The 25,901-nt window shown below is 43.0% G+C and overlaps 1 protein-coding gene across 2 annotated transcripts in view; it reads right to left on the bottom strand.

The window, feature by feature from the left end:
* The window catches only part of LOC109880507 (chloride channel protein 2), a 197,224-nt gene that overhangs the window by 38,770 nt on the left and 132,553 nt on the right, over positions 1–25,901 (bottom strand). For both annotated transcript variants that reach the window (XM_031795512.1, XM_031795513.1), the window contains exons 13-18: positions 19,500–19,569; positions 19,261–19,371; positions 17,837–18,050; positions 10,520–10,653; positions 9,737–9,927; positions 1,127–1,244 (exon numbers count right to left, since the gene is read on the bottom strand). In XM_031795512.1, the coding sequence (XP_031651372.1) occupies positions 1,127–1,244; positions 9,737–9,927; positions 10,520–10,653; positions 17,837–18,050; positions 19,261–19,371; positions 19,500–19,569 (838 nt within the window). The remainder of the gene's footprint in view (positions 1–1,126; positions 1,245–9,736; positions 9,928–10,519; positions 10,654–17,836; positions 18,051–19,260; positions 19,372–19,499; positions 19,570–25,901) is intronic.

Genomic DNA, 25,901 nt, shown 5'->3' on the forward strand with positions numbered 1-25,901 from the left:
TGGAAGTTATCATTCTGAAACTTTGCACAAGTACTGTTGCCCTCATGTTTTTCACTGAAATTGTCCCCATCATCCTATCTGAATGTTTGTTTTGTCTTGTTCATTTTAAAGATGGTACAACAATAAAAATGAAAAAACATGTTTATTTCATTGTATTATCTAAACCAGATATATTGTGTTATATTCTCCTACATTCAATTCACATTTACACAAACTTCAGAGTGTTTTCTTTCAAATGAAATCAAGAATATGCATAGCCTTGGTTCTGAGCCTGAGCTACAGGCAGTTAGATTTGGGTATGTCTTCAGGCGGAAATTGAAAAAAGTAGGGGGGTAGCTGCAAGAGGTTAAAAGTCTAAGCTGTTTTATGGAATGGATGGATCATTTAGCCATTTGATTTAGAATTTTAGGGAGAAAAATAAATACAATTATTTGATCCAATATTGAATTTAGCCATTACTACAATAACTCAGAGAAACGCACTGAATAACACATTCATAAATGGCAAAAAAAACGTTCAAAAAATAAATCATAAGAAACAAGGTTTTGAAGGGTTTGTCCTATATCTCAGAGATATAAGAAAGCTGAGGAATTATAATTATTTAAAAAAAACACATATTTAACCCCTTTTTTGGGTAGGCACAACCCTACCTTCATCCTTCCATAAAAAATGTCAACTGGTGCTGGTTACCTTCAGACAAGTCCCGGGACACTTGTCGTAGAGCAAAACGGAGAACACCTTTCCACAGTGGGGTCACATTAGTTTGTATCCAAAACAGCTACAAACAGAAGTGGGGGGGTCATAGAGCAGATCCCATATTGTGTTTGTGAGAGTCTCCCCTTTCAATATAGTGGTTATAATAGTTTGTAGGTCAAACCGTTCGGAAGCTACAGACATTTTCGTGAGAAGACAGATTTTCGGGATGTCTCTTGGTCTGACAAACACCGCTCTGTCACCTTTCACCGCAGATGCGGAAGCGGGATAGTGGATTGAGACGCAGCCGATATCTCTAGCTTAAACTGACAGATTTTAAATGGGGATTTTGTTATTATGTTACTTGTTACCAGTGCATCAATCGACTCTAGGGGGTTAAGGTCTGACCGAGGGTGTGTGTGTTTGTTCTTACTTGTGGGCATGGGTATATCAGGAGGGCGGTCCACCACAGAGGGTCTCTTCAGGGCCGGCTTCAGTGGCTTCATGGAGGGGGTAGGCGTGGAACTGAAGGAAGACTCCGCTGTGGAGATCTACACACACACTCGCGTTACTATACACTCTGAATACATATAATTAATAGTACAGTATATGCTGTACCTACACTACCATTCAAAAGTTTGGGGTCACTTAGATACAATCTTCGGCAAAATCATTCGCAAGGAGATTCCTGCAAAAATATTATTTGAAGATGAAAGAAAAGTGTTTAAAGAAAAGCAAATGTTTTTGTCCATTAAAATTACATCAAATTGATCAGAAATACAGTATAGACATTGTTAATGTTGTAAGTGAATATTGTAGCTGGAAACGGCTGATTTAAAATGGAATATCTACATAGGCGTACAGCGGCCCATTATCAGCAAGCAACACTCCTGTGTTCCAATGGCACGTTGTGTTAGCTTATCCAAGTTTATCATTTTAAAAGGCTTATTTATCATTAGAAAACCATTTTGCAATTATGTTAGCACAGCTGAAAACTGATGTGATGTTTAAAGAAGCAATAAAACTGTCCTTCTTTAGACTAGTTGAGTATCTGGAGCATCAGCATTTGTGGGTTCGATTACAGGCTCAAAATGGCCAGAAACAAAGACCTTTATTCTGAAACTCGTCAGTCTATTCTTGTTCTGAGAAATTAAGGCTATTCCATGCGAGAAATTCCCAAGAAACTGAAGATCTCGTACAACGCTGTGTACTACTACCTTCACAGAACAGCGCAAACTGGCACTAACCAGAATAGAAAGAGGAGTGGGAGGCCCCGGTGCACAACTGAGCAAGAGGATAAGTACATTAGAGTGTCTAGTTTGTGAAACAGACGCCTCACAAGTCCTCAACTGGCAGCTTCATTAAATAGTACCTGTAAAACACCAGTCTCAACGTCAACAGTGAAGAGGCGACTTCGGGATGCTGGTCTTCTAGGCAGAGTTCCCCTGTCCAGTGTCTGTGTTATTTTGCCCATCTTAATATTTTATTTTTATTGGCCAGTCTCGGAGATATGGCTTTTTCTTTGCAACTCTACCTAGAAGGCCAGCATCCCAGAGTCGCCTCTTCACTGTTGACGTTGAGATCAATTATTTTCATTGTGTGAGGTTATTCTTATCCAAACTTGGGATGTGAATTGATGTTGTGCAGGGTTGTAATTTCTTCTGATTTTTGTTATTTCCTGTTTTACAGCTTCGATTCTCTGGAGCCTGGTGTCGCCAAGGAGCATTTGGACAGTCGGGACCAGGTTTCAGCTGCTGCGCATCCTTCCTCCCATAGATGGTCTGCCTGTAAAAGCACCACCTGGACTGGACACAGCTAGACAAACTATCATTTGACAAGATCAGGGAGTTTTGCGACGAAGAAGCTATGGACATGATACGTCCTGCACCAAAGTCAAGGGCAGGACAGAAACAGGCTCTCCGAATATAGATTCCCTTGTTCATGTGTGGTTTGGATGGACCAGTAATCAGTACTATCTGCAGTGCTTCTATTCACGACTCTTTTCTAACACACACGGCATACGTTGCTGCTACCTTTCTACCCTGCTGCTCAGCCACTACCCCTGATTGCATGCAAATAACTATCTTGTCTATCACTAATATCGTTATTGTTCTTATACATACTGTAAATGTTATTTATATTGACACTATCTACTTCTGTGTTTGCTACAATGCAAGAAACCATTTGGCTGTACCGTTTACACCTTCTGTAAAGACCATCTACTTAGCAAAATATTGATACAGTTGAAGTCGGAAGTTTACATACACTTAGATTGGAGTCATTAAAACGCATTTTTAAACCACTCCACACATTTCTTGTTCACAAACTATAGTTTTGGCAAGTCGGTTAGGACATCTACTTTGTGCATAAGTAATTTTTCCAACAATTGTTTACAGAAAGATTATTTGACTTATCATTCACTATATCACAATTCAAGTGGGTCAGAAGGTTAGATGCACTAAGTTGACTGTGCCTTTAAAAATCTTGGAAAATTCCAGAAAATGATGTCTTGGCTTTAGAAGCTTCTGGTAGGCTAATTGACATAATTTGTGTCAATTGGAGGTGGACCATCAAACTCAGTGCCACTTTGCCTGATATCATGGGGAAATCCCCAAAAATCAGCCAAGACGTCAAAAAAAATTGTAGACCTCCACAAGTCTGGTTCATCTGTACAAACAATAGTACGCAAGTATAAACACCATGGGACCACGCAGCCGTAATACCGCTCAGGAAGGAGACATGTTAGAGATTAACGCACTTTGGTTCGAAAAGTGCAAATCAATCCCAGAACAACAGCAAAGGACCTTATGAAGATGCTGGAGGAAACAGGTACAAAACTATCTATATCCACAGTAAAACAAGTCCTACAGTGGGGCAAAAAAGTATTTATTCAGCCACCAATTGTGCAAGTTCTCCCACTTAAAAAGATGAGAGAGGCCTGTAATTTTCATCATAGGTACACTTCAACTATGACAGATAAAATTAGAAAAAAAACCAGAAAATCACATTGTAGGATTTTTAATGAATTTATTTGCAAATTTTGGTGGAAAATAAGTATTTGGTCACCTACGAACAAGCAAGATTTCTGGCTCTCACAGACCTGTAACTTCTTCTTTAAGAGGCTCCTCTGTCCTCCACTCGTTACCTGTATTAATGGCACCTGTTTGAACTTGTTATCAGTATAAAAGACACCTGTCCACAGTCACACTCCAAACTCCACTATGGCCAAGACCAAAGAGCTGTCAAAGGACACCAGAAACAAAATTGTAGACCTGCACCAGGCTGGGAAGACTGAATCTGCAATAGGTAAGCAGCTTGGTTTGAAGAAATCAACTGTGGGAGCAATTATCAGTAAATGGAAGACATACAAGACCACTGATAATCTCCCTCGATCTCGCAAGATCTGACCTCGTGGGGTCAAAATGATCACAAGAACGGTGAGCAAAAATCCTGGATTTTTTTCCTCATTTTGTCTGTCATAGTTGAAATGTACCTATGATGAAGATTACAGGCCTCTCATCTTTTTAAGTGGGAGAACTTACACAATTGGTGGCTGACTAAATACTTTTTTGCCCCACTGTATGAGATGGAAGGGAGTTCCATGCAATCATGACTCTGTATAATACTGTACACTTCTTTGAATTTGTTCTGGACCTGGGGACTGTGAAAAGACACCTGGTGGCATGTCTGGTGTGGTAAATGTGCGTTTCAGTACTGTGTGTAAGTTTGTTTCTTATAAAAACTAGAATAAGTCAGTCTTTCCTCAACTCTTAGCCAGGAGAGACTGGCATGCATAGTATTGATATTTGCCCTCTGATTACAATAAAGAGCACAACATGCCACTCTGTTTGGGCCAGATGCTACTTAACTAGGTCCTTCTTTGTAGCACTTGAGCATGTGACTAAACAATAATCAAGATAAGATCAAACTAGAGCCTGCAGGACTTGCTTTGTGGAGTGTGGTGTCAAAAAAGCAGAGCATCTCTTCATTGTGGACAGACCTCTACCCATCTTTACAACCACTGAATAAATATGTTTTGACCATGACAGTTTACAATCTATGGTAACAACAAGCAATTTAGTCTCAAATTGCTCAACAACTGCATCATTCATCATCAGTTTCAGCTGAGGTCTAGAACATAGGGAATGATTTGTACTAGAGGTCGACCGATGAATTGGAATGGCCGATTAATTAGGGCCGAGTTTTCATAATCGGAAATCGGTATTTTTGGGCAACAATTTTTTTTTACACACCTTTATTTAATCTTTATTTAACTAGGCAAGTCAGTTAAGAACACATTCTTATTTTCAATGACGGCCTAGGAACGAGGCAGAACGACAGATTTTTTTACCTTGTCAGCTCGGGGGATCCAATCTTGCAACCTTACAGTTAACTAGTCCAATGCTCTAACCACCTGCAACACGAGGAACCTGCCTGTTATGTGAATGCAATAAGCCAAGGTAAGTTGCTAGCTAGCATTAAACGTATCTTATAAAAAACAATCAACGATTGTCGTTGCTCCAATGTGTACTTAACCATAAACATCAATGCCTTTCTTAAAATCAATACACAAGTATATACTTTAAAACCTGCATATTTAGCTAAAAGAAATCCAGGGTAGCAGGCAATATTAACCAAGGTGAAATTGTGTCACTTTTCTTGCATTCAGGGTATATGCAACAGTTTGAGCTGCCTGGCTCTTTGTGAACTAATTTGCCAGAATTCTACGTAATTATGACATAACGTTGAAGGTTGTGCAATGTAACAGGAATATTTATTCCGGATTTGACCTAAGGTTCGTATTCTGTGTGTTTATTATAGTTAAGTCTATGATTTGATATTTGATAGAGGAGTCTGCCTGAGGGGTGGTAGGCAGCAGCAGGCTCGTAATAGTCAAAAGTATATGGTTTGGAGAGAAATAGTCGACGCGTTATAATTCCTGTAATCACTTGCGGCTGAACTTGAAAGGGGTTCCTTCGTTATTTTACCGTTCATGTCTTCCATAGAGAATGTCTTGATCTACTTCAAATAAGGTCTGTGTTTCGTGCAGGCTTAAACCGCCTCTGCGTTTTGATACCCGTGTAAATCTCACTAGGATAAGGTAACGTTTGTCAACATATTTTCATAAATCCACTCTACAAAAAAAAAAATCTTTGCTTATATTTAACCAATATTGATCAGGGTTACCTTGTCCTATGGATATCTACACAGTTGTAAAATTGGCAAGGTGGTGTAAGCCTACACGAAACACAGACCTTATTAAGTGAATATAAAAATATCCTATGGAATTAGGAACCGCTTTTCAGATTTTGCTAGGTGTCATGGGAATTATGACTCACACTTTGGTAGTCAATTCCTACCATGTCCATTATTAAAATAGTATTTCCTGCATATAGAAATTACAGTTTTTGTTTTCAACATTCATCACAGGTAACTTAAACTCTATTTTTATTCAAACATTTGAGAGTATTTGTCTCCTAAGCAGACTCTTCAGTATCATTGTTACTTCAGAGCTGTGTGTGTGTTTTAGAGATGGCAGAGAAAAGCAGAGCACCAGTGTGGGACTATTACATGGATTTGGCACCAAGGTGTCTTATTTGTGATAAGGATGTAAGCATGGGGTCAGCAACGGCTAAATCAAAAAATACCTGTGGAATCACCTTAAGAACACCCATCCAAAAGGCCATGTATTATGTATTATATTAAGTTAAAATAAAAGTGTTCATTCAGTATTGTTGCAATTGTCATTATTACAAACAAAGGAAAAATATATAACGTTTTTTAAAAAGTGGCCGATTAATCGGTATCGGCTTTTTTGTCCTCCAATAATCGGCCGACCTTTAATTTGTACCAAATACAATGCTCTTAGTTTTAGAGATGTTCAGGGCCAGTTAATTACTAACCACCCATTTCAAAACTGACTGCAACTCCTTGTTAAGGTTTTCAGTGACTTCATTAACTGTGGTTGTTGATGGGTATAGGGTGGAATCATCAGCATACATGGACACACAGGCTGTTTAATGCCAATGGCAGTTCATTGGTGAAAATAGAAAAGACTAACGGGCTTAGAGAACTTCCCTGCGGTATACCACACTACATGTTTGACAGAGAAGCTTCCATTAAAGAAAAACACTATATACACACACACACAAACCCCTTCAAAATGAGTGGATTGAACTATTTCAGCCATACCCGTTGCTGACAGGTGTATAAAAATTTAGCACAACGCCATGCAATCTCCATAGACAAACAGTGACAGTAGAATAGCCTTACTGAAGAGCTCAGTGACTTTCAACGTAGGATACTATAGGATAGGATACTACAATTCCAACAAGTCAGTCAAATGTATGCCCTGCTAGAGCTGCCTCGGTCATCTGTAAGTGCTGTTATTGTGAAGTGGAAACTTTTAGGAGCAACAGTGGTAGGCCACACAAGCTCACAGAACGGGACCGCCGAGTGCTGAAGTGCATAGCGCGTAAAAATCGCCTGTCCTCAGTTGCAACACTCACTACCGAGTTCCAAACTGCCTTTGGAAGCAACTTCAGCACAAGAACTGTTAAATCGGGAGCTTCCTGAAATGGGTTACCATGGCCGAACAGCCGCACACAAGCCTAAAATCACCATGCACAAGGTCAAGCATCGGCTGGAGTGGTGTAAAGTTCGCCACCATTGGTCTCAGTGGAAACGCATTCTCTGGAGTGATGAATCACGTTTGGTGGATGTCAGGAATACGCTACCGTCCCCAATGCATAATGCCAACTGTAAAGTTTGGTAGAGGATGAATAATGGTCTGGGGCATTTATCATGGTTTGCCTAGGCCCCTTAGTTCCAGTGAGGGGAAAACTTAATGCTACAGCATACAATTACATTCTAGATGATTCTGTGCTTCCAACTTCGTGGAGACAGTTTGGGGAAGGAATTTTCCTATTTCAGCATGACAAAGCCCCTGTGCACAAAGCGAGGTCCATACAGAAATGGTTTGTCGAGATCAATGTGGAAGACCTTGACTGGCCTGCACAGAGCCCTAACCTCAACCCATCGAACACCTTTAGTATGAAAAGGTGAAAAGCCTTCCCAGAAGAGTGTGTGTGTGTGTGGGGGGGGGGGGGGGGGCAACTCCATATTAATGCACCTGATTTTGTAATGAGATGTTTGACGAGCAGGTGTCCACACAATTGGTCATGTGGTGTACCTCTGAATCCACAATATGGCAGAGGTTTAAAAGCCATAACACATAAGTTCTCTCAACAACAGGTTATGGTCAATAATTTTAAAGGCTGCACTGAAATCTAACAGTACAGCTCTCACAATCTTCTTACTTTCAATTTCTTTCAACCAATCATCAGTCATTTGTGTCAGTGCAGTACATGTTGAGTGCCCTTCTCTATAAGCATGCCAAAAGTCTGTTGTTAATTTGTTTACAGAGAAATAGCATTGTATTTGGTCAAAACATTTTTCCAACAGTTTGCCAAGAGCTGGCAGCAAGCTGATAGGTTGGCTGTTAGAACCAGTAAAAGCCGCTTTACCAGTCTTGGGTAGTGGAATGACTTTGGCTTCCCTCCAGGCCTGAGGACAAACACTTTCCTCTAGGCTCAGATTAAATATATGACAGATAGGAGTGGCTATAGAGTCAGCTACCATCCCCAGTAGCTTTCCATCTAAGTTGTCAATGCCAAGAGGTTTGTCATTATTGATCGATAACAATACTTTTCCCACCTCTCCCCACAAGAGCTTTAAAAAAATTAAAAATACATTTTTTTCTATCATTATTTGTTCTTCGAGAGAGAGAAATAGAGTGTGAGAGAGCGCTGAGAAACCTAAATTAGTGTGATGAATAGCTGGATATCCAAACCCTGGCATCCTGGGGGGGAAAGCACCTTGTCCCTTCCCCTTCTTCTCCTCCCCCACCAGGCCTGCTGTGAATGGCTGAGTAGCACCCCACTAGCCTGGGGCAGGGTGGGGGGGTGGCGCAGGGAGGAGAAACCAGATCAGTATTCTGAATACAGTACTGCTAGCCCCCAAAACAAAGTTAGACACTGGCAGCCTCAAAATCCCAATTTCAGCGCTGTGCGCCAGTGCTCACAAACACAACCAGACGCGACACACACAGCACCCTCTCTCTCTGTTTCTTTCTCCTTCTCTGTCATCGTCTCTCTCTGTCGGTCCCTTTTTTCTGTTTCTCTCAATCTGTCTCTTTCTCGTTCTGCTTCTCTCACTCTGTCTCACCCTCTCTTTCTCTCCTACTCCCTCTTTCAGACTCCATCTCTCAGTCTGTCTCTTATTGATGGGACAATAAAATCTTCTCACATAACAATCATGGGACTAGAACAGTTTAATATTATTGTATTTTTCCTCTCATATTGGTTGTCAAATGGAGCCAGTGAAGCAGATGGAACCAAATACTACTGTATTCACGATGGTTCTGGCTCTCCTGTGTCTCTGTGCAGACCTTGTAGTGAAGCAGATGGAACCAAATACTACTGTATTCACTATGGTTCTGGCTCTCCTGTGTCTCTGTGCTGACCTGGTAGTGAAGCAGATGGAGCCAGATACTACAGTATTCACTATGGTTCTGGCTCTCCTGAGTCTCTGTGCTGACCTGGTAGTGAAGCAGATGGAACCAAATACTACTGTATTCACTATGGTTCTGGCTCTCCTGTGTCTCTGTGCTGACCTTGTAGTGAAGCAGATGGAGGCAGATACTACAGTATACACTATGGTTCTGGCTCTCCTGAGTCTCTGTGCTGACCTGGTAGTGAAGCAGATGGAACCAGATACTACAGTATTCACTATGGTTCTGGCTCTCCTGTCTCTGTGCTGACCTTGTAGTGAAGCAGATGGAGACAGATATTACAGTATTCACTATGTTTCTGGCTCTCCTGAGTCTCTGTGCTCACCTGGAATCCTATGATCCAGTCTTCAAGTTTTGGGTAAGCAACAACTTACACAGCTTTACTGTTAGCTTGGTGTGGTACTGGGTACTCCGCACATGACTGACTTCGTAGTGTGTTAGCTTGGTGTGGTTTGTCAAGACTGTACTTACCTGGAACCGAACCTCCTGGTTAACCCTTTGGGAGCCATCCTCGCTGCCCGGGTGGGAGACCATCGACAGGCGCTTCTTCTCAGCAGTAGCCCGGTCTCTCAGGTACTCTAGCCTCCGTGGCCGGCCCAGCTGTAGGGACAGGAGGGCCTGGAGCTGGGCACGCTCAATAGAACCCAGCAGGATCATCGACTCTGAGGGGGGGACGAGGGAGGAAGAGCGAGAGGGGAGTGAGGGGCAGCATGGAAGACATGGATGGAGAGAAATATGAGACGAGAGAGAAAGTAAGGAGGGCGTGAGGTGGTGAAGAGAGGACAGAGATGATGGGATGAAAGGTAGAGGAGAGAGACAGATGAGAATAAAAGAAGAGGGATGATGGAAGAAAAGAGAAATTGAGAGAAAGGGGCCAGGAGATTAGAGTGAGAGAGGAGGGAGATGACAGAGTGGGAAGATGGGATGGAAGAGAAGAGGTATTTTAGAACAGTAGTTAATGTGCAGACTACATGGGACTCTTAACACATGTTGCTGCATTGTGAGTGATGTAACTGAGAACAGCCAGGCGTCTGTGTACACAACAGGAGGTGTGTGTATGGGGGGCTGTGTGTGTTTGTTTAAAATAATTGCCCCAGTTAATTGCTTTGGCATCGATGCACAATTACAACAGACTTGGCATACTATATAAGAATATATAACTTGAATATGTGTGTGGGGAACTTTAATTTGACTGAAAATGTTCTGTGGTGTCTGTAATGTGTGTGTGTTTGTGGGCGTGTGCGTGTGTCTCACCACTGGACTCGAGCAGGGCTAGGGTCTTGAGGTGTCCAGTCAGCAGTACATCATGCAGGTCTCTGTAGCAGCAGTTGAGGGTGATGTACATCACATCCCTGATCATGATGTCCTCCACACGAATATTATACTTCCTGAAGGACGATAGGAGAGCAATGTTGTGCTGATATTTTTAATGACTTGGCCAAAGCTTTTGATACGGTCGACCATTCCATTGTTGTTGCCCGGCTAAGGAGTATTGGTGTCTCTGTGAGGTCTTTGACCTGGGTTACTAACCACCTCCCTCAAAGAGTGCAGTGTATAAAGTCAGAACATCTGCTGTCTCCAACGGAGTATCCCAAAGCTCGATCCTAGGCCCCACGCTCTTCTCAATTTACATCAACAACATAGCTCAGGCAGTAGGAAGCTCTCATTCATTTACAGTGCCTTTGGAAACTATTCAGACCTCTGACTTTTTCCAAATGTTGTTACTTTACAGCCTTATTTTAAAATGGATAAAATAGTTTCCCCCATCATCAATCTACACACACCACCCCATAAGGACACGTCAAAATCAGGTTTAGACATTTTTGCTAATTTATTAAAAAAAATTACATTTACATTAGGTATTCTGAACCTTTACTCAGTACTTTGTTAAAACACATTTGGTAGCGATTACAGCATTGAGTCTTCTTGGGTAGGATGCTACAAGGTTGGCACATCTGTATTTCTCCAATTCTTCCCTGCAGATCCTCTCTAGTTCTGTCTGGTTGGATGGGGAGCATTGCTGCACAGCTATTTTCAGGTCTCGCCAGAGATGTTCGATCACGTTCAAGTCCGGGCTCTGGCTGGGCCACTCAGGGACATTCAGAGACTTGTCCCGAAGCAACTCCTGCATTGTCTTGGCTGTGTGCTTAGGGTCGTTGTCCTGTTGGAATGTGAACCATTGTCCCAGTCTGAGGCTTTGAGCGTTCTGGAGTAGGTTTTCATCAAGGATCTCTCTGTACTTTGCTTCGTTCATATTTCCTCGATCCTGACTAGTCTCCTAGTCCCTGCCTCTGAAAATCATCCCCACAGCATGATGCTACCACCCTCATGATTCACCGTAGGGATTGTGAAAAGTTTCCTCCAGACGTGACACTTGGCATTCAGGCCAAAGAGTTCAATCTTGGTTTCATCAGACCAGAGAATCTTTTTTCTCATGGTCCGAGAGTCCTTTAGGTGCCAGACTGATCATTGGGTTCCTGGTCACCTTCCTGACCAAGGCCCTTCTCCCAGGAGATCAGCTATAACAGTCTTGGTGGTTCTAAACTTCTTCCATTTAAGAATGATGGATTGTTCTTGGGAACCTTCAATGCTGCAGAGATTTTTTGGTACCCGTTTCCCAGATCTGTGCCTCGACACAATCTTGTCTCGGAGCACTATGGACAATTTTTTCGACCTCATGGCTGGGTTTTTACTCTGACATGCACTGTCAACTGTGGGACCTTATATAGACAGGTGTGTGCCTTTCCAAATCATGTCCAATCAATTGAATTTACCACAGGTGGACTCTAATCAAGTTGTAGAAACATCAAGGATGATCAATGGAAACAGGAAGGACTTAAGCTCAGTTTCGAGTCTCATAGCAATGGGTCTGAATACTTATGTAAATATGTTTTTTGAATAAATTTTAGAATAAGGCTGTAACGTAAAAAAAATGTGGAAGAAGTCAAGGGGTCTGAATAGTGGTTATGCAGATGTTACAGTCTAATACTCAGCTGGGGCCTCCCTGGATTTTGTGTTAAATGCTCTACAACAAAGATTTCTTAGTGTCCAACAAGTTCTCTGCCCTTACCCTTGTTCTGAACACCTCCAAAACGAAGGTCATGTGGTTTGGTAAGAAGAATACCCCTCTCCCTACCGGTGTGATTACTACCTCTGAGGGTTTAGAGACAGTCACTTCATACCAGTACTCATACTCATACCAATACTCATACCCGTGTCAATTCCTCTGTCCTTTCAGATGTGACTTTGGAACTACATCCTAGTCAGTCCTGGACTTATAGCTACAGAGGTGAGGTTGCATCCATTATAGTCGTACTGTATAGGAGGTGACTGAGTGAGAGAGAAGGTCCTGCCTCAGCATATTTGTGGTTCTACCCTGGCCAAACTGTACCCTAGACAGGTTTCCTTCCTTCCTTCCAGACAGGCTGAGCATGCCAACCTCCAACACGACAGCAGCACTAGTTTCCGCTGCAACTCAAACGCAGGTCAACCCTCTATAAGATCTAAAACCCCTGTTTCTGTAAACAAATACAATAACTTCTACTGTAGCTTTAAATCAGGGGTCGGCAACAGGCATCCCACAGACTTAAACGATCCCACAAGTTATTGTTTTGGGCCCCCCAAAACTATTAGCACAAAAATAAAGATTTTTGTAGGATTTTCATTTTTGGTTAAAAAAAATAAAAACTTACAAGGAATTCAGTAAAAAATGTGTTTCATTTAGGAATTCTGTTTACCAAGTATTCCCACGCATACAAACAATTCATATGTGATCAAGGTATGAAATTAATAAAATACTATCTCTTTTTGGGCTTAGTTGTGGTCAATTTCTAGTCTCTCTCTCTCATATATTTATGTAGCTGGAAATTAAATACCACTCTGGAGATAGATTTGCCAAAAGGGGATTCATGCCCCAACATGAAGCTTTGCTTTTCTTAATGTGTGTGTTTGTGAATAAGTGTGTTTCCCAAGCATTACACAAGCATTCCTATGGCTGTTTGTGGGGGAGATTTGTACCAGAATTAATAGGAACACAAACAGCTTGGGGGCCACACTTCCTGCACTCTTTCATCCTACTCCCTGCCTCAAATGTACTTTGTGCTCGAGACAGATAGAAAGAGAGAAGCCTTATGCATCATTACACCCATGTTCTGCTCTTTAGCCCTCCACCAGCTAGAGCACACACACATTTTTACCATCGTTTTATAAAATCACAGAACGGTTTTAGATTTGTAAAAACACCTCTCTCCCAGATAGATTTTTCCAGTGTTCAGACAAATGCCCGTTTCCACTGGCACTTAAAAGTAGGGCCAAATATGAGTTGGTTCGAATGTAATTCTGAAATTCAAGCTGGGTCTGGGGAAACCCGGGCCGGCTCAGACCATTTTAACAACTGGTCACTTTGTTTTCTATTCTTTTAAAATCGATTAAAATTTGGGCTGGTGACACCGTTACTATGCAACCACCAGCTAGCTCCTCTGGGCTTGTTGCTGTTAGCTAGCACATGGATAAGCAGTATTGCAGTAGTCAGATATGAGAAGAATTACCACCATAGCGGGATCCTTCAGTCATTTTTGCACTACACAAACTTATGAGAACAGTCAGCCCTCGAATGTTTGCTACCAAACGTTAGCATGCAAATCAATCAAATTGATGTATAAAGCCCTTTTTACATCAGCAGGTGTCACAGAGTTTAAACAAGCTAGTTAGCTAGCAGCAATTTTAGCTAGCCACATCATAACCAACCAAACCAGATGACAGGTTTGATATACTTCTGCGAGCAGGCCTTTCTAATCGACCTGGCCGGGGTATCCTGGAAGGATATTGATCTCATCCCGTCAGTAGAGGATGCCTGGATATTTTTAAAAATGCCTTCCTAACCATCTTAAATAAACATGCCCCATTCAAGAAATTTAGAACCAGGAACAGATATAGCCCTTGGTTCTCCCCAGACCTGACTGCCCTTAACCAACACAAAAACATCCTATGGCGTTCTGCATTAGCATCGAACAGCCCCCGTGATATGCAGCTGTTCAGGGAAGCTAGAAATCATTATACACAGGCAGTTAGAAAAGCCAAGGCTAGCTTTTTCAAGCAGAAATTTGCTTCCTGCAACACTAACTCAAAAAAGTTCTGGGACACTGTAAAGTCCATGGAGAATAAGAACACCTCCTCCCAGCTGCCCACTGCACTGAAGATAGGAAACACTGTCACCACTGATAAATCCACCATAATTGAGAATTTCAATAAGCATTTTTGTACGGCTGGCCATGCTTTCCACCTGGCTACTCCTACCCCGGACAACAGCACTGCACCCCCAACAGCAACTCGCCCAAGCCTTCCCCATTTCTCCTTCTCCCAAATCTATTCAGCTGATGTTCTGAAAGAGCTGCAAAATCTGGACCCCTACAAATCAGCCGGGCTAGACAATCTGGACCCTTTCTTCCTAAAATTATCTGCCGAAATTGTTGCCACCCCTATTACTAGCCTGTTCAACCTCTCTTTCGTGTCGTCTGAGATTCCCAAAGATTGGAAAGCAGCTGCGGTCATCCCCCTCTTCAAAGGGGGGGACACTCTTGACCCAAACTGCTACAGACCTATATCTATCCTACCGTGCCTTTCTAAGGTCTTCGAAAGCCAAGTCAACAAACAGATTACCGACCATTTCGAATCTCACCATACCTTCTCTGCTATGCAATCCGGTTTCAGAGCTGGTCATGGGTGCACCTCAGCCACGCTCAAGGTCTTAAACGATATCTTAACCGCCATCGATAAGAAACATTACTGTGCAGCCGTATTCATTGATCTGGCCAAGGCTTTCGACTCTGTCAATCACCATATCCTCATCGGCAGACTCGACAGCCTTGGTTTCTCAAATGATTGCCTCGCCTGGTTCACCAACTACTTCTCTGATAGAGTTCAGTGTGTCAAATCGGAGGGTCTGCTGTCCGGACCTCTGGCAGTCTCTATGGGGGTGCCACAGGGTTCAATTCTTGGACCGACTCTCTTCTCTGTATACATCAATGAGGTCGCTCTTGCTGCTGGTGAGTCCCTGATCCACCTCTACGCAGACGACACCATTCTGTATACTTCCGGCCCTTCTTTGGACACTGTGTTAACAACCCTCCAGGCAAGCTTCAATGCCATACAACTCTCCTTCCGTGGCCTCCAATTGCTCTTAAATACAAGTAAAACTAAATGCATGCTCTTCAACCGATCGCTACCTGCACCTACCCGCCTGTCCAACATCACTACTCTGGACGGCTCTGACTTAGAATACGTGGACAACTACAAATACTTAGGTGTCTGGTTAGACTGTAAACTCTCCTTCCAGACCCATATCAAACATCTCCAATCCAAAGTTAAATCTAGAATTGGCTTCCTATTTCGCAACAAAGCATCCTTCACTCATGCTGCCAAACATACCCTTGTAAAACTGACCATCCTACCAATCCTCGACTTTGGCGATGTCATTTACAAAATAGCCTCCAATACCCTACTCAACAAATTGGATGCAGTCTATCACAGTGCAATCCGTTTTATCACCAAAGCCCCATATACTACCCACCATTGCGACCTGTACGCTCTCGTTGGCTGGCCCTCGCTTCATACTCGTCGCCAAACCCACTGGCTCCATGTCATCTACAAGACCCTGCTAGGTAAAGTCCCCCCTTATCTCAGCTCGCTGGTCACCATAGCATCTCCCACCTGTAGCACACGCTCCAGCAGGTATATCTCTCTAGTCACCCCCAAAACCAATTCTTTCTTTGGCCGCCTCTCCTTCCAGTTCTCTGCTGCCAATGACTGGAACGAACTACAAAAATCTCTGAAACTGGAAACACTTATCTCCCTCACTAGCTTTAAGCACCAACTGTCAGAGCAGCTCACAGATTACTGCACCTGTACATAGCCCACCTATAATTTAGCCCAAACAACTACCTCTTTCCCAACTGTATTTAATTTTTATTTATTTATTTATTTTGCTCCTTTGCACCCCATTATTTTTTATTTCTACTTTGCACATTCTTCCATTGCAAAACTACCATTCCAGTATTTTACTTGCTATATTGTATTTACTTTGCCATCATGGCCTTTTTGCCTTTACCTCCCTTCTCACCTCACATTGTATATAGACTTGTTTATACTGCATTATTGACTGTATGTTTGTTTTTACTCCATGTGTAACTCTGTGTCGTTTTATCTGTCGAACTGCTTTGCTTTATCTTGGCCAGGTCGCAATTGTAAATGAGAACTTGTTCTCAACTTGCCTACCTGGTTAAATAAAGGTAAAATAAAAAATAAAAAAATATCTAGCTAGCTAATAGTAAATGCCATGGCAAGCAAGGTAGGAATTAAGCTAGCTAGCTAGCCTGTATGCTAACCATTTAGCTAGCTGGCTAATGTTAGCAAGCCAAAAATCTTTACTAAATACATGGCTCTGTCTGATTGGCAGGAGTATGGGGTAACTTTAGTTACAGCATGGTGAGGGTAGCTAGTTGGCAATATTAGCGAAGCCAGCTGCATGGTTACCTAGCAACATTTCTGGAGGCAGTGGAAACCCAATTCAAGCAAGCCCACCAAGGACAGCCCAACTTGGGTTGACTTCAAATGGAAATGAGCCTTAAGAGGTGTGGTCATTAGAGTGTGGGTGGCTAGCCATTAGTTAACAGAACAGATACATTGCTTCAGTACTACAGGTTATAATGAATGTCAGCCGCACTCTAACAGGCTATTAATGATAAATAGACAGGAGAGGTGACAGGGCATTCTCAGAACTTTGAGAATACTGGTTTACGCGGCCGTGTTTGTGTCAACTGCTGTCAGCGTGTACACTTCTGCACATTGTGTAACTACACGTTGTAACTCTGTGTAATATACATTTAAATGAGAAATTATGTAACAGCACAAAAAAAAAATACAACCTACACTCACCTACACTCAACATGATGTCTAATGATGCAAACACACACACAGTCCTGATACGCCCCACCCCCATTGATGAAATCAAAGCTTAGTGGGTGGTGTGAAGGGGAGCAAGAGGGAAGAGAGAGAGATAAAGAGAGGGCACAGAAGAACCAACCCATCAAGAGGTACCAACCCAACTTGTCCCTTCACTAGTCCCTTCAGTAGTCCCAAACACAGCAAGAAGGACCACTAGTCACCTCACTAGTCCCCAACCCAGCAAGAGGAAACACTAGTCCCTAACCCAGCAAGAGAAACCATTAGTGCCCTCACTAGTCCCTAACCCAGCAAGAGGAACCACTAGTCCCCTCACTAGTCCCCAACCCAGCAAGAGGACCCACTAGCCCCCTCACTAGTCCCCAACCCAGCAAGAGGAACCACTAGCCCCCTCACTAGTCCCCAACCCAGCAAGAGGAACCACTAGCCCCCTCACTAGTCCCCAACCCAGCAAGAGGAACCACTAGCCCGCTCACTAGTCCCCAACCCAGCAAGAGGACCCAAGAGAGATTTAAAGAGAATGAGAAAAATACAGAAAGAAAGGGGTATAAATAGAAGTAAAAATAAAGAGCGAAGAAAGAGGGGGATAGATAGATGTGTAGTCCTACGTACTCGTGGTGTCCCCAGCCCAGCTCAGGGAGGTACGGTAGTTTCTTGATCCTGATGATGGAGTCATATAACGAGGGCTGGAGGGACTGGGCCACGGCGTTGGCCAGTATCACCGCTATCATCACCGGCAGGATGTGGCTGATCTGACCTGTCAGCTCAAACACAATGACAGCCGTCGATACCGTGTGGGTCACCGCTCCAGACAGGGCCGCCGCACCTGGGAGGAAAGGGGAGAGGAAGAGAGGAGGAGAAGAGTAGAGGATGGAATGGGTACAGATGAAGGTTGAGGTTATTGTCCATTGACATGAATAAAGTAGTAAAAGCAATATGACAGTACTTATATATTTTTAAACTTGTTCAATATTTTTTTACCGTTATTGAATAAAGAAAAATAAATTAATGGAAAGAATGAGAGAAAGGAGGAGTGGAGAGAGTGAGAGGGAAGGTTGAGTATTCTTAACTTCATTAGGATGGAGGTAGGAAGGAGAACGAGAGAAAGAAGGTAAATCTAGCCATGCTGAGATAAAAGAAGGCTAGAGAGAGAGAGAGAGATAAAAGAAGGCTCGAGAGAGAGAGAGAGAGATAAAAGAAGGCTCGAGAGAGAGAGAGAGAGATAAAAGAAGGCTCGAGAGAGAGAGAGAGAGATAAAAGAAGGCTCGAGAGAGAGAGAGAGAGAGATAAAAGAAGGCTCGAGAGAGAGAGATAAAAGAAGGCTCGAGAGAGAGAGATAAAAGAAGGCTCGAGAGAGAGAGATAAAAGAAGGCTCGAGAGAGAGAGATAAAAGAAGGCTCGAGAGAGAGAGAGATAAAAGAAGGCTCGAGAGAGAGAGAGATAAAAGAAGGCTCGAGAGAGAGAGAGATAAAAGAAGGCTCGAGAGAGAGAGATAAAAGAAGGCTCGAGAGAGAGATAAAAGAAGGCTCGAGAGAGAGATAAAAGAAGGCTCGAGAGAGAGATAAAAGAAGGCTCGAGAGAGAGATAAAAGAAGGCTCGAGAGAGAGAGAGAGAGAGAGAGAGAGAGAGAGAGAGAGAGAGAGAGAGAGAGAGAGAGAGAGAGAGAGAGAGAGAGAGAGAGAGAGAGAGAGAGAGAGAGAGAGAGAGAGAGAGAGAGAGAGAGAGAGAGAGAGAGAGAGAGAGAGAGCCGAGTTAAAGGTGAGTGAACAACATCATTAGACACAAAACACAGATGACATCAACCCCAACACTGAACAACAGCATAATCAGCACAACAGTCAACAACCATGCTAACAGCAATATCCCTCATAGCGGCATTAAGAGACATCTTGCCAAAGGGGACAGACATGTTTTTGTCTGAAAAAATGGCTTCATATTACCACTGTGTCTAGCAGCGCCTTATTGAATCAGGCTTTTTATGTCCTAATAGTTACAATAATGGTGTCTAGTTGTGTCTAGTTACTACAGTAACACACCCACGACGGCGTACCCTCCTGGCACTATGGGGTAGATGGTGCCATCAGAGTGGATGCCATCAGGGAACCAGGCGGCCATGCTCTCCCCGACCAGACGGCCAAACGCTGCCCCTAGAACACACACACACATTGTTCATGAGAGAGTAATATATTGCTACACAGACACTGACAAGACTGAATAGCATATCCACAGGGTTAACATTATTGTTGAAACACACACATTCGCACACACCTCTTACCAATGACGAAGACAGGCATGAAGGCTCCACAGGGCACAGGGATGGTGGTAGCCAGAGCAGACATCCAGAACTGAGACAGATACACAGGCAGAGTCAGAGGGAAAAGTGTGGCATTTCAGTCAGCCAACAGGACAATCTTCTATTTAACTCAGTTGCTCTGACTTCTGATCAGTACTGTCTTTTATTCTGTACTATGACAGAAAATACTCCATTGTGATAGCCAGTTCACACCTGGGAAGAGATGAGCCTAACACAGATCCCCATCGGGGTGAGATTGAACTGTCACACACTGACTTAATTTGATGGGTAATGAGCAGAGCAAGCTGATTGGAGGATGCAGCCGCCGCCGATGACGAAAGAGAGAACGTTACCGGTGCTAGGCGTGGGCCAAATACCATCTAATATGGACGTTGGGAGATAAAGCAGATTGGGTTCTTCATTTCACCTGTCACATTATGAAGCTTATCATAGCTCTCCAGAACAATTGAGCCAGTCACGTTTGTTTGTAAATAGCACAAAGGCAGAAAGTGGTAGCGTTCTATATGTATCAGCGAGTCTCTGTCGTGTGGCACACATGAGGCGATGAAGTTACCCTTGTATTTGCCTGTCTTTGCAATTAGTATGTTAGTTTTCGGTCGTTAGCATTTTGCTAATAGCGTCACTGTGATTTTGATATTACTTGTGCTAATTTTGTTAGCATTCTGGTAATAGATGCCCAATGGGCTTTTTGTGTGTTTTTAGCATCCCATTGTGTGCTATGCCGGTAATACCGGTATGGCAGAGGAACGGTATGACTGTATGAAATCTGGATACTGACCAAGCCTAGTCACCAGTGACTCACACACACACTGTTCAAATACACTGGATGTCAAACTAGCAACACACACACACACACACACACACACACACACCTTTCCAATAGCCACAAACCCACACATGCAAACACCCCTACAAAACTTTCACACAAGCCGAAGAGAGCTTTAAATAGACCTCTTAATTACACTAATCTCCCTCTCTCCTTCTCCATTTCTCCCGTCCCATCTTTCCTTCTTTATTTCTCTCCCTAGTTAGCAGTAACTAAGCCCAGCTGCCAGTGTGATCTAATGGATCTTTGTCAGTAACTCTACACCCTACGCTGCTTTCACACCTATCACACACACACACACACTGGGGATTACTGCGTCACTCACACACACCTGTGAATGCTACTGGGGATTACTGCGTCATACAAACACCTGTGAATGTCATTGGGGATTACTGCGTCGCACGCGTATATGTATCATGGCACAAATACACACGCCAGGAATCACTGATCGAAAATGGAGCATGCCAGAGAAGAATGTGACTGGCGGGCTGCCATTTTACATGACACGCATGACACACACACGTAATAGCCTGACCTAATTACTATTGACACACCTACTCGGAGGGTCTGCTGTCCGTACCTCTGGCAGTCTCTATGGGGGTGCCACAGGGTTCAATTCTTGGACCGACTCTCTTCTCTGTATACATCAATGAGGTCGCTCTTGCTGCTGGTGAGTCTCTGATCCACCTCTACGCAGACGACACCATTCTGTATACTTCTGGCCCTTCTTTGGACACTGTGTTAACAACCCTCCAGGCAAGCTTCAATGCCATACAACTCTCCTTCCGTGACCTCCAATTGCTCTTAAATACAAGTAAAACTAAATGCATGCTCTTCAACCGATCGCTACCTGCACCTCCCTGTCCAACATCACTACTCTGGACGGCTCGGACTTAGAATACGTGGACAACTACAAATACTTAGGTGTCTGGTTAGACTGTAAACTCTCCTTCCAGACCCATATCAAACATCTCCAATCCAAAGTTAAATCTAGAATTGGCTTCCTATTTCGCAACAAAGCATCCTTCACTCATGCTGCCAAACATACCCTTGTAAAACTGACCATCCTACCAATCCTTGACTTTGGCGATGTCATTTACAAAATAGCCTCCAATACCCTATTCAACAAATTGGATGCAGTCTATCACAGTGCAATCCGTTTTGTCACCAAAGCCCCATATACTACCCACCATTGCGACCTGTACGCTCTCGTTGGCTGGCCCTCGCTTCATACTCGTCGCCAAACCCACTGGCTCCATGTCATCTACAAGACCCTGCTAGGTAAAGTCCCCCTTTATCTCAGCTCGCTGGTCACCATAGCATCTCCCACCTGTAGCACACGCTCCAGCAGGTATATCTCTCTAGTCACCCCCAAAACCAATTCTTTCTTTGGCCGCCTCTCCTTCCAGTTCTCTGCTGCCAATGACTGGAACGAACTACAAAAATCTCTGATACTGGAAACACTTATCTCCCTTACTAGCTTTAAGCACCAACTGTCAGAGCAGCTCACAGATTACTGCACCTGTACATAGCCCACCTATAATTTAGCCCAAACAACTACCTCTTTCCCTACTGTATTTAATTAATTATTTAATTTAGCTCCTTTGCACCCCATTATTTTTTATTTCTACTTTGCACATTCTTCCACTGCAAATCTACCATTCCAGTGTTTTACTTGCTATATTGTATTTACTTCGCCACCATGGCCTTTTTTTGCTTTTACCTCCCTTATCTCACCTCATTTGCTCACATCGTATATAGACATGTTTATACTGTATTATTGACTGTATGTTTGTTTTACTCCATGTGTAACTCTGTGTCGTTGTATGTGTCGAACTGCTTTGCTTTATCTTGGCCAGGTCGCAATTGTAAATGAGAACTTGTTCTCAACTTGCCTACCTGGTTAAATAAAGGTGAAATAAAAAAAATAAAAAAATGTAAGTGTTTTTCTTTACTTTGCCTATTTTCTACATTGTAGAATAATAGTGAAGACAACACTCCTAGTGGCCAGGGACTTTAATGCAGGCAAACTTAAATCTGTTTTACCTAATTAAAAAAAAAAGAAAAAAAAAAAATGAATACTCTAGAATACCTTTACTCCACTCACAGATGCATACAAAGCTCTCCATTGCCCTTCATTTGGCAAATCTGACCATAATTCTATCCTCCTGATTCCTGCTTACAAGCAAAAACTAAAGCTGGAAGTACTCTCCCTCACCCTCCATTTGGCAAATCTGACCATAATTCCCCATACTGATTCCTTCTTACGAGCAAAAACTAAAGCAGGAAGTAGCATTGACTCACTCAATACGGAAAAGGTAATAAGAGGGCATCATCAATAAGTGCGTTGATGACGTTGTCCCCACAGTGACTGTACATACATATCCCAACCAGAAGCCGTGGATTACAGGCAACATCCGCACCGAGCTAATCTAGATGATTATAAAAAATCTCGCTATGACCTCAGACGAACCATCAAACAGGCAAAGATTCAATACAGGACTAAGATCGAATCCTACTACACCGGCTCTGACACGCAACGGATGTGGAAGGTTTTGCAAAATATGACATACTACAAAGGGAAACCCAGCCGCGAGCTGCCCAGTGACGCAATCCTACCAGACAGGCTAAATGCCTTTTATGCTCGCTTCGAGGCAAGCAACACTGAAGCATGCATGAGAGCACCAGCTGTTCCAGACTACTGTGTGATCACGCTCTCCGTAGCCGAAGCGAGCAAGACCTTTAAACAGGTTAACATTCACAAAGCTACGGAGCCAGACGGATTAGCAGGAAGTGTTCTCAGAGCAAGGGCGGACCAACTGGCAAGTGTCTTCACTGACATTTTCAACATCTCCCTGCCCGAGTATAATACCTACATGTTTCAAGTAGACCACCATGGTCCCTGTGCCCAAGAAAACAAAGGTAACCTGCCTAAATGACTACCGCCCCGTAGCACTCACGGCAGAAGCCATGAAGTGCTTTGAAAGGCTGGTCATGGCTCACAATAACACCATCATCCTGGAAAACCTAGACCCACTCCAATTCGCATACTGCCCCAACAGATTCACAGAACGCAATCTCTATTATACTCCACACTGCCCTTTCCCACCTGGATTCTGGACTTCCTGACGGGCCGTCCCCAGGTGGTAATTTTAGGCAACACATCCACCACGCTGATCCTAAACACGTGGACCATCATTAAGTTTGATGATGACAACTGTGGTAGGCCTGATCACCGACAACGATCAGACAGCCTATAGGGAAGTCAGAGACCTGCTAGGACAACAACCTAACCCTCAATGTGAGCAAGACAAAGGAGCTGATCATGGACTACAGGAAAAGGAGGGCTGAACACACCCCCATTCACATCGACGGTGCTGTAGTGGAGCGGGTTGAGAGTTAAGGTCCTTAGTGTCCACATCACCAACAAACTACCATGTTCCAAACACACCAAGACAGTCGTGAAGAGGGAAAGACAACGCCTATTCCCCCTTAAGAGACTGAAAATATTTGGCATGGATCCCCAGATCCTCAAAAAGTTGCACAGCTGCACCAGAGAGCATCCTGACCGGTAGCATTACCGCATTGTATGGCAACTGCTCAGCATCCGACAATAAGGCACTATAGTGGGTAGTGCAAACAGTCCAGTACATCCCTGCATTCAAGCTTCTTGCCGTCCAGGAGCTATATACTAGGCGGTGTCAGAGGAAGGCCCATAAAATAGTGTGGTGGAAAACTACAAACTATTCTGTGTTTCTCTGATGATACAGACCTTCCTTGTCTGTTCTAGTTATAAGACTGGGTGAAACCACAGTATGTGACATCCTGTTACTAAGTATCTACAGGATCCCAATGGAAACATGCTGAGGAGAACAGAGAATAGCATGATTAGCAGTATCATGATCTAATCATTCAGACTATACCCGGTGACAGCAGATAGTTATGAAACTAGTGATTATCGTCTCTTTGCACCATGTACCCACCCATTGTTTCCACACATCTGCTAACGGTGCAATAGATAAAGAGGTTGTACTTTTGAATAAAAGCTGAGACACAACTTTGCTCGTGGGGCTCTTAGCTCTGCACCTTTGAGTGATTGTTAACACCTGTTGTATTCGACGCATGTGACAAATACAATTTGATTTGAATTACCATGCACCATGATGGAAAATGTTCTGATCAACAGTTGGCAGGAACGCCAATGTAACTTCTCTAAAAGGTGCTCCACAAAAACACCTGGTCTGGCTAGGCACACCTTAACTTCTTGGATATAGGGGGCGCTCTTTTAATTTATGGATAAAAAAACGTGCCCGTTTTAAGCGCAATATTTTGTCACGAAAAGATGCTCGACTATGCATATAATTGGCAGATTTGGAAAGAAAACACTCTAAGGTTTCCAAAACTGCAAAGATATTATCTGTGAGTGCCACAGAACTCATGCTACAGGCGAAACCAAGATGAAACTTCAACCAGGAAATGGGCAGAATTTTTGAAGCTCTGTTTTCCATTGTCTCCTTATATGGCTGTGAATGCGCCGGGAATGAGCCTGCCGTTTCTATCGTTTCTCCAAGGTGTCTGCAGCATTGTGACGTATTTGTAGGCATATCATTGGAAGATTGGCCATAAGAGACTACATTTTCCAGGGGTCCGCCCGGTGTCCTTTGTCTAAATTGGTGCGTAATCTACAAGCTGCTGATTGAGAGGAGGCTTTCAACGAACGATATATCATGAAGAGATATGTGAAAAACACCTTGAGGATTGATTCTAAACAACGTTTATCATGTTTCAGTCGATATTATGGAGCTAATTTGGAAAAAAGTTCGGCGTTTTGAAGACTGAATTTTTTTTTTTTGGGGTAGCCAAACGTGACACACCAAACGGAGCAATTTCTCCTAAACAAATAATCTTTCAGGAAAAACTGAGCATTTGCTATCTAACTGAGAGTCTCCTCATTGAAAACATCTGAAGTTCTTCAAAGGTAATGATTTTATTTGAATGATTTTCTGGTTTTTGTGAAAATGTTGCCTGCTAATGCTAACGCTAAATGCTATGCTAGCTGCGCTAGCTGTTACACAAATGCTTGTTTTGCTATGGTTGAGAAGCATATTTTGAAAATCTGAGATGACAGTGTTGTTAACAAAAGGCTAAGCTTGAGAGCTAGCATATTAATTTCATTTCATTTGCGATTTTCATGAATAGTTAACGTTGCATTATGGTAATGAGCTTGAGGCTGTATTCACGATCCCGGATCCGGGATGGCTCGACGCAAGAAGTTAAGAAGGGAGAGGGGTTTAAGGAATCTGGAAACTCATAACAATGGCTTAAGGTTATTACAGAGGTATGAACGGTGTGTGTGTGTGTGTGTGTGTAGAGAATGGTAGAGCAAAAAACATAAACCAAATAAAGAGTGTCTGTGAGTTTGTATTTGTGTTACTTCTATAAGACACACACACAGCATTACAGAGCAGACAGTCCACAGATGACATACCTGTAAGTCAATCCACTTATTCAGTTTAAGGTTACAGGGTTCCCTAGAA

Source organism: Oncorhynchus kisutch, linkage group LG18 (assembly GCF_002021735.2).
Source record: "Oncorhynchus kisutch isolate 150728-3 linkage group LG18, Okis_V2, whole genome shotgun sequence".
In the NCBI taxonomy this organism is placed as follows: domain Eukaryota; kingdom Metazoa; phylum Chordata; class Actinopteri; order Salmoniformes; family Salmonidae; genus Oncorhynchus; species Oncorhynchus kisutch.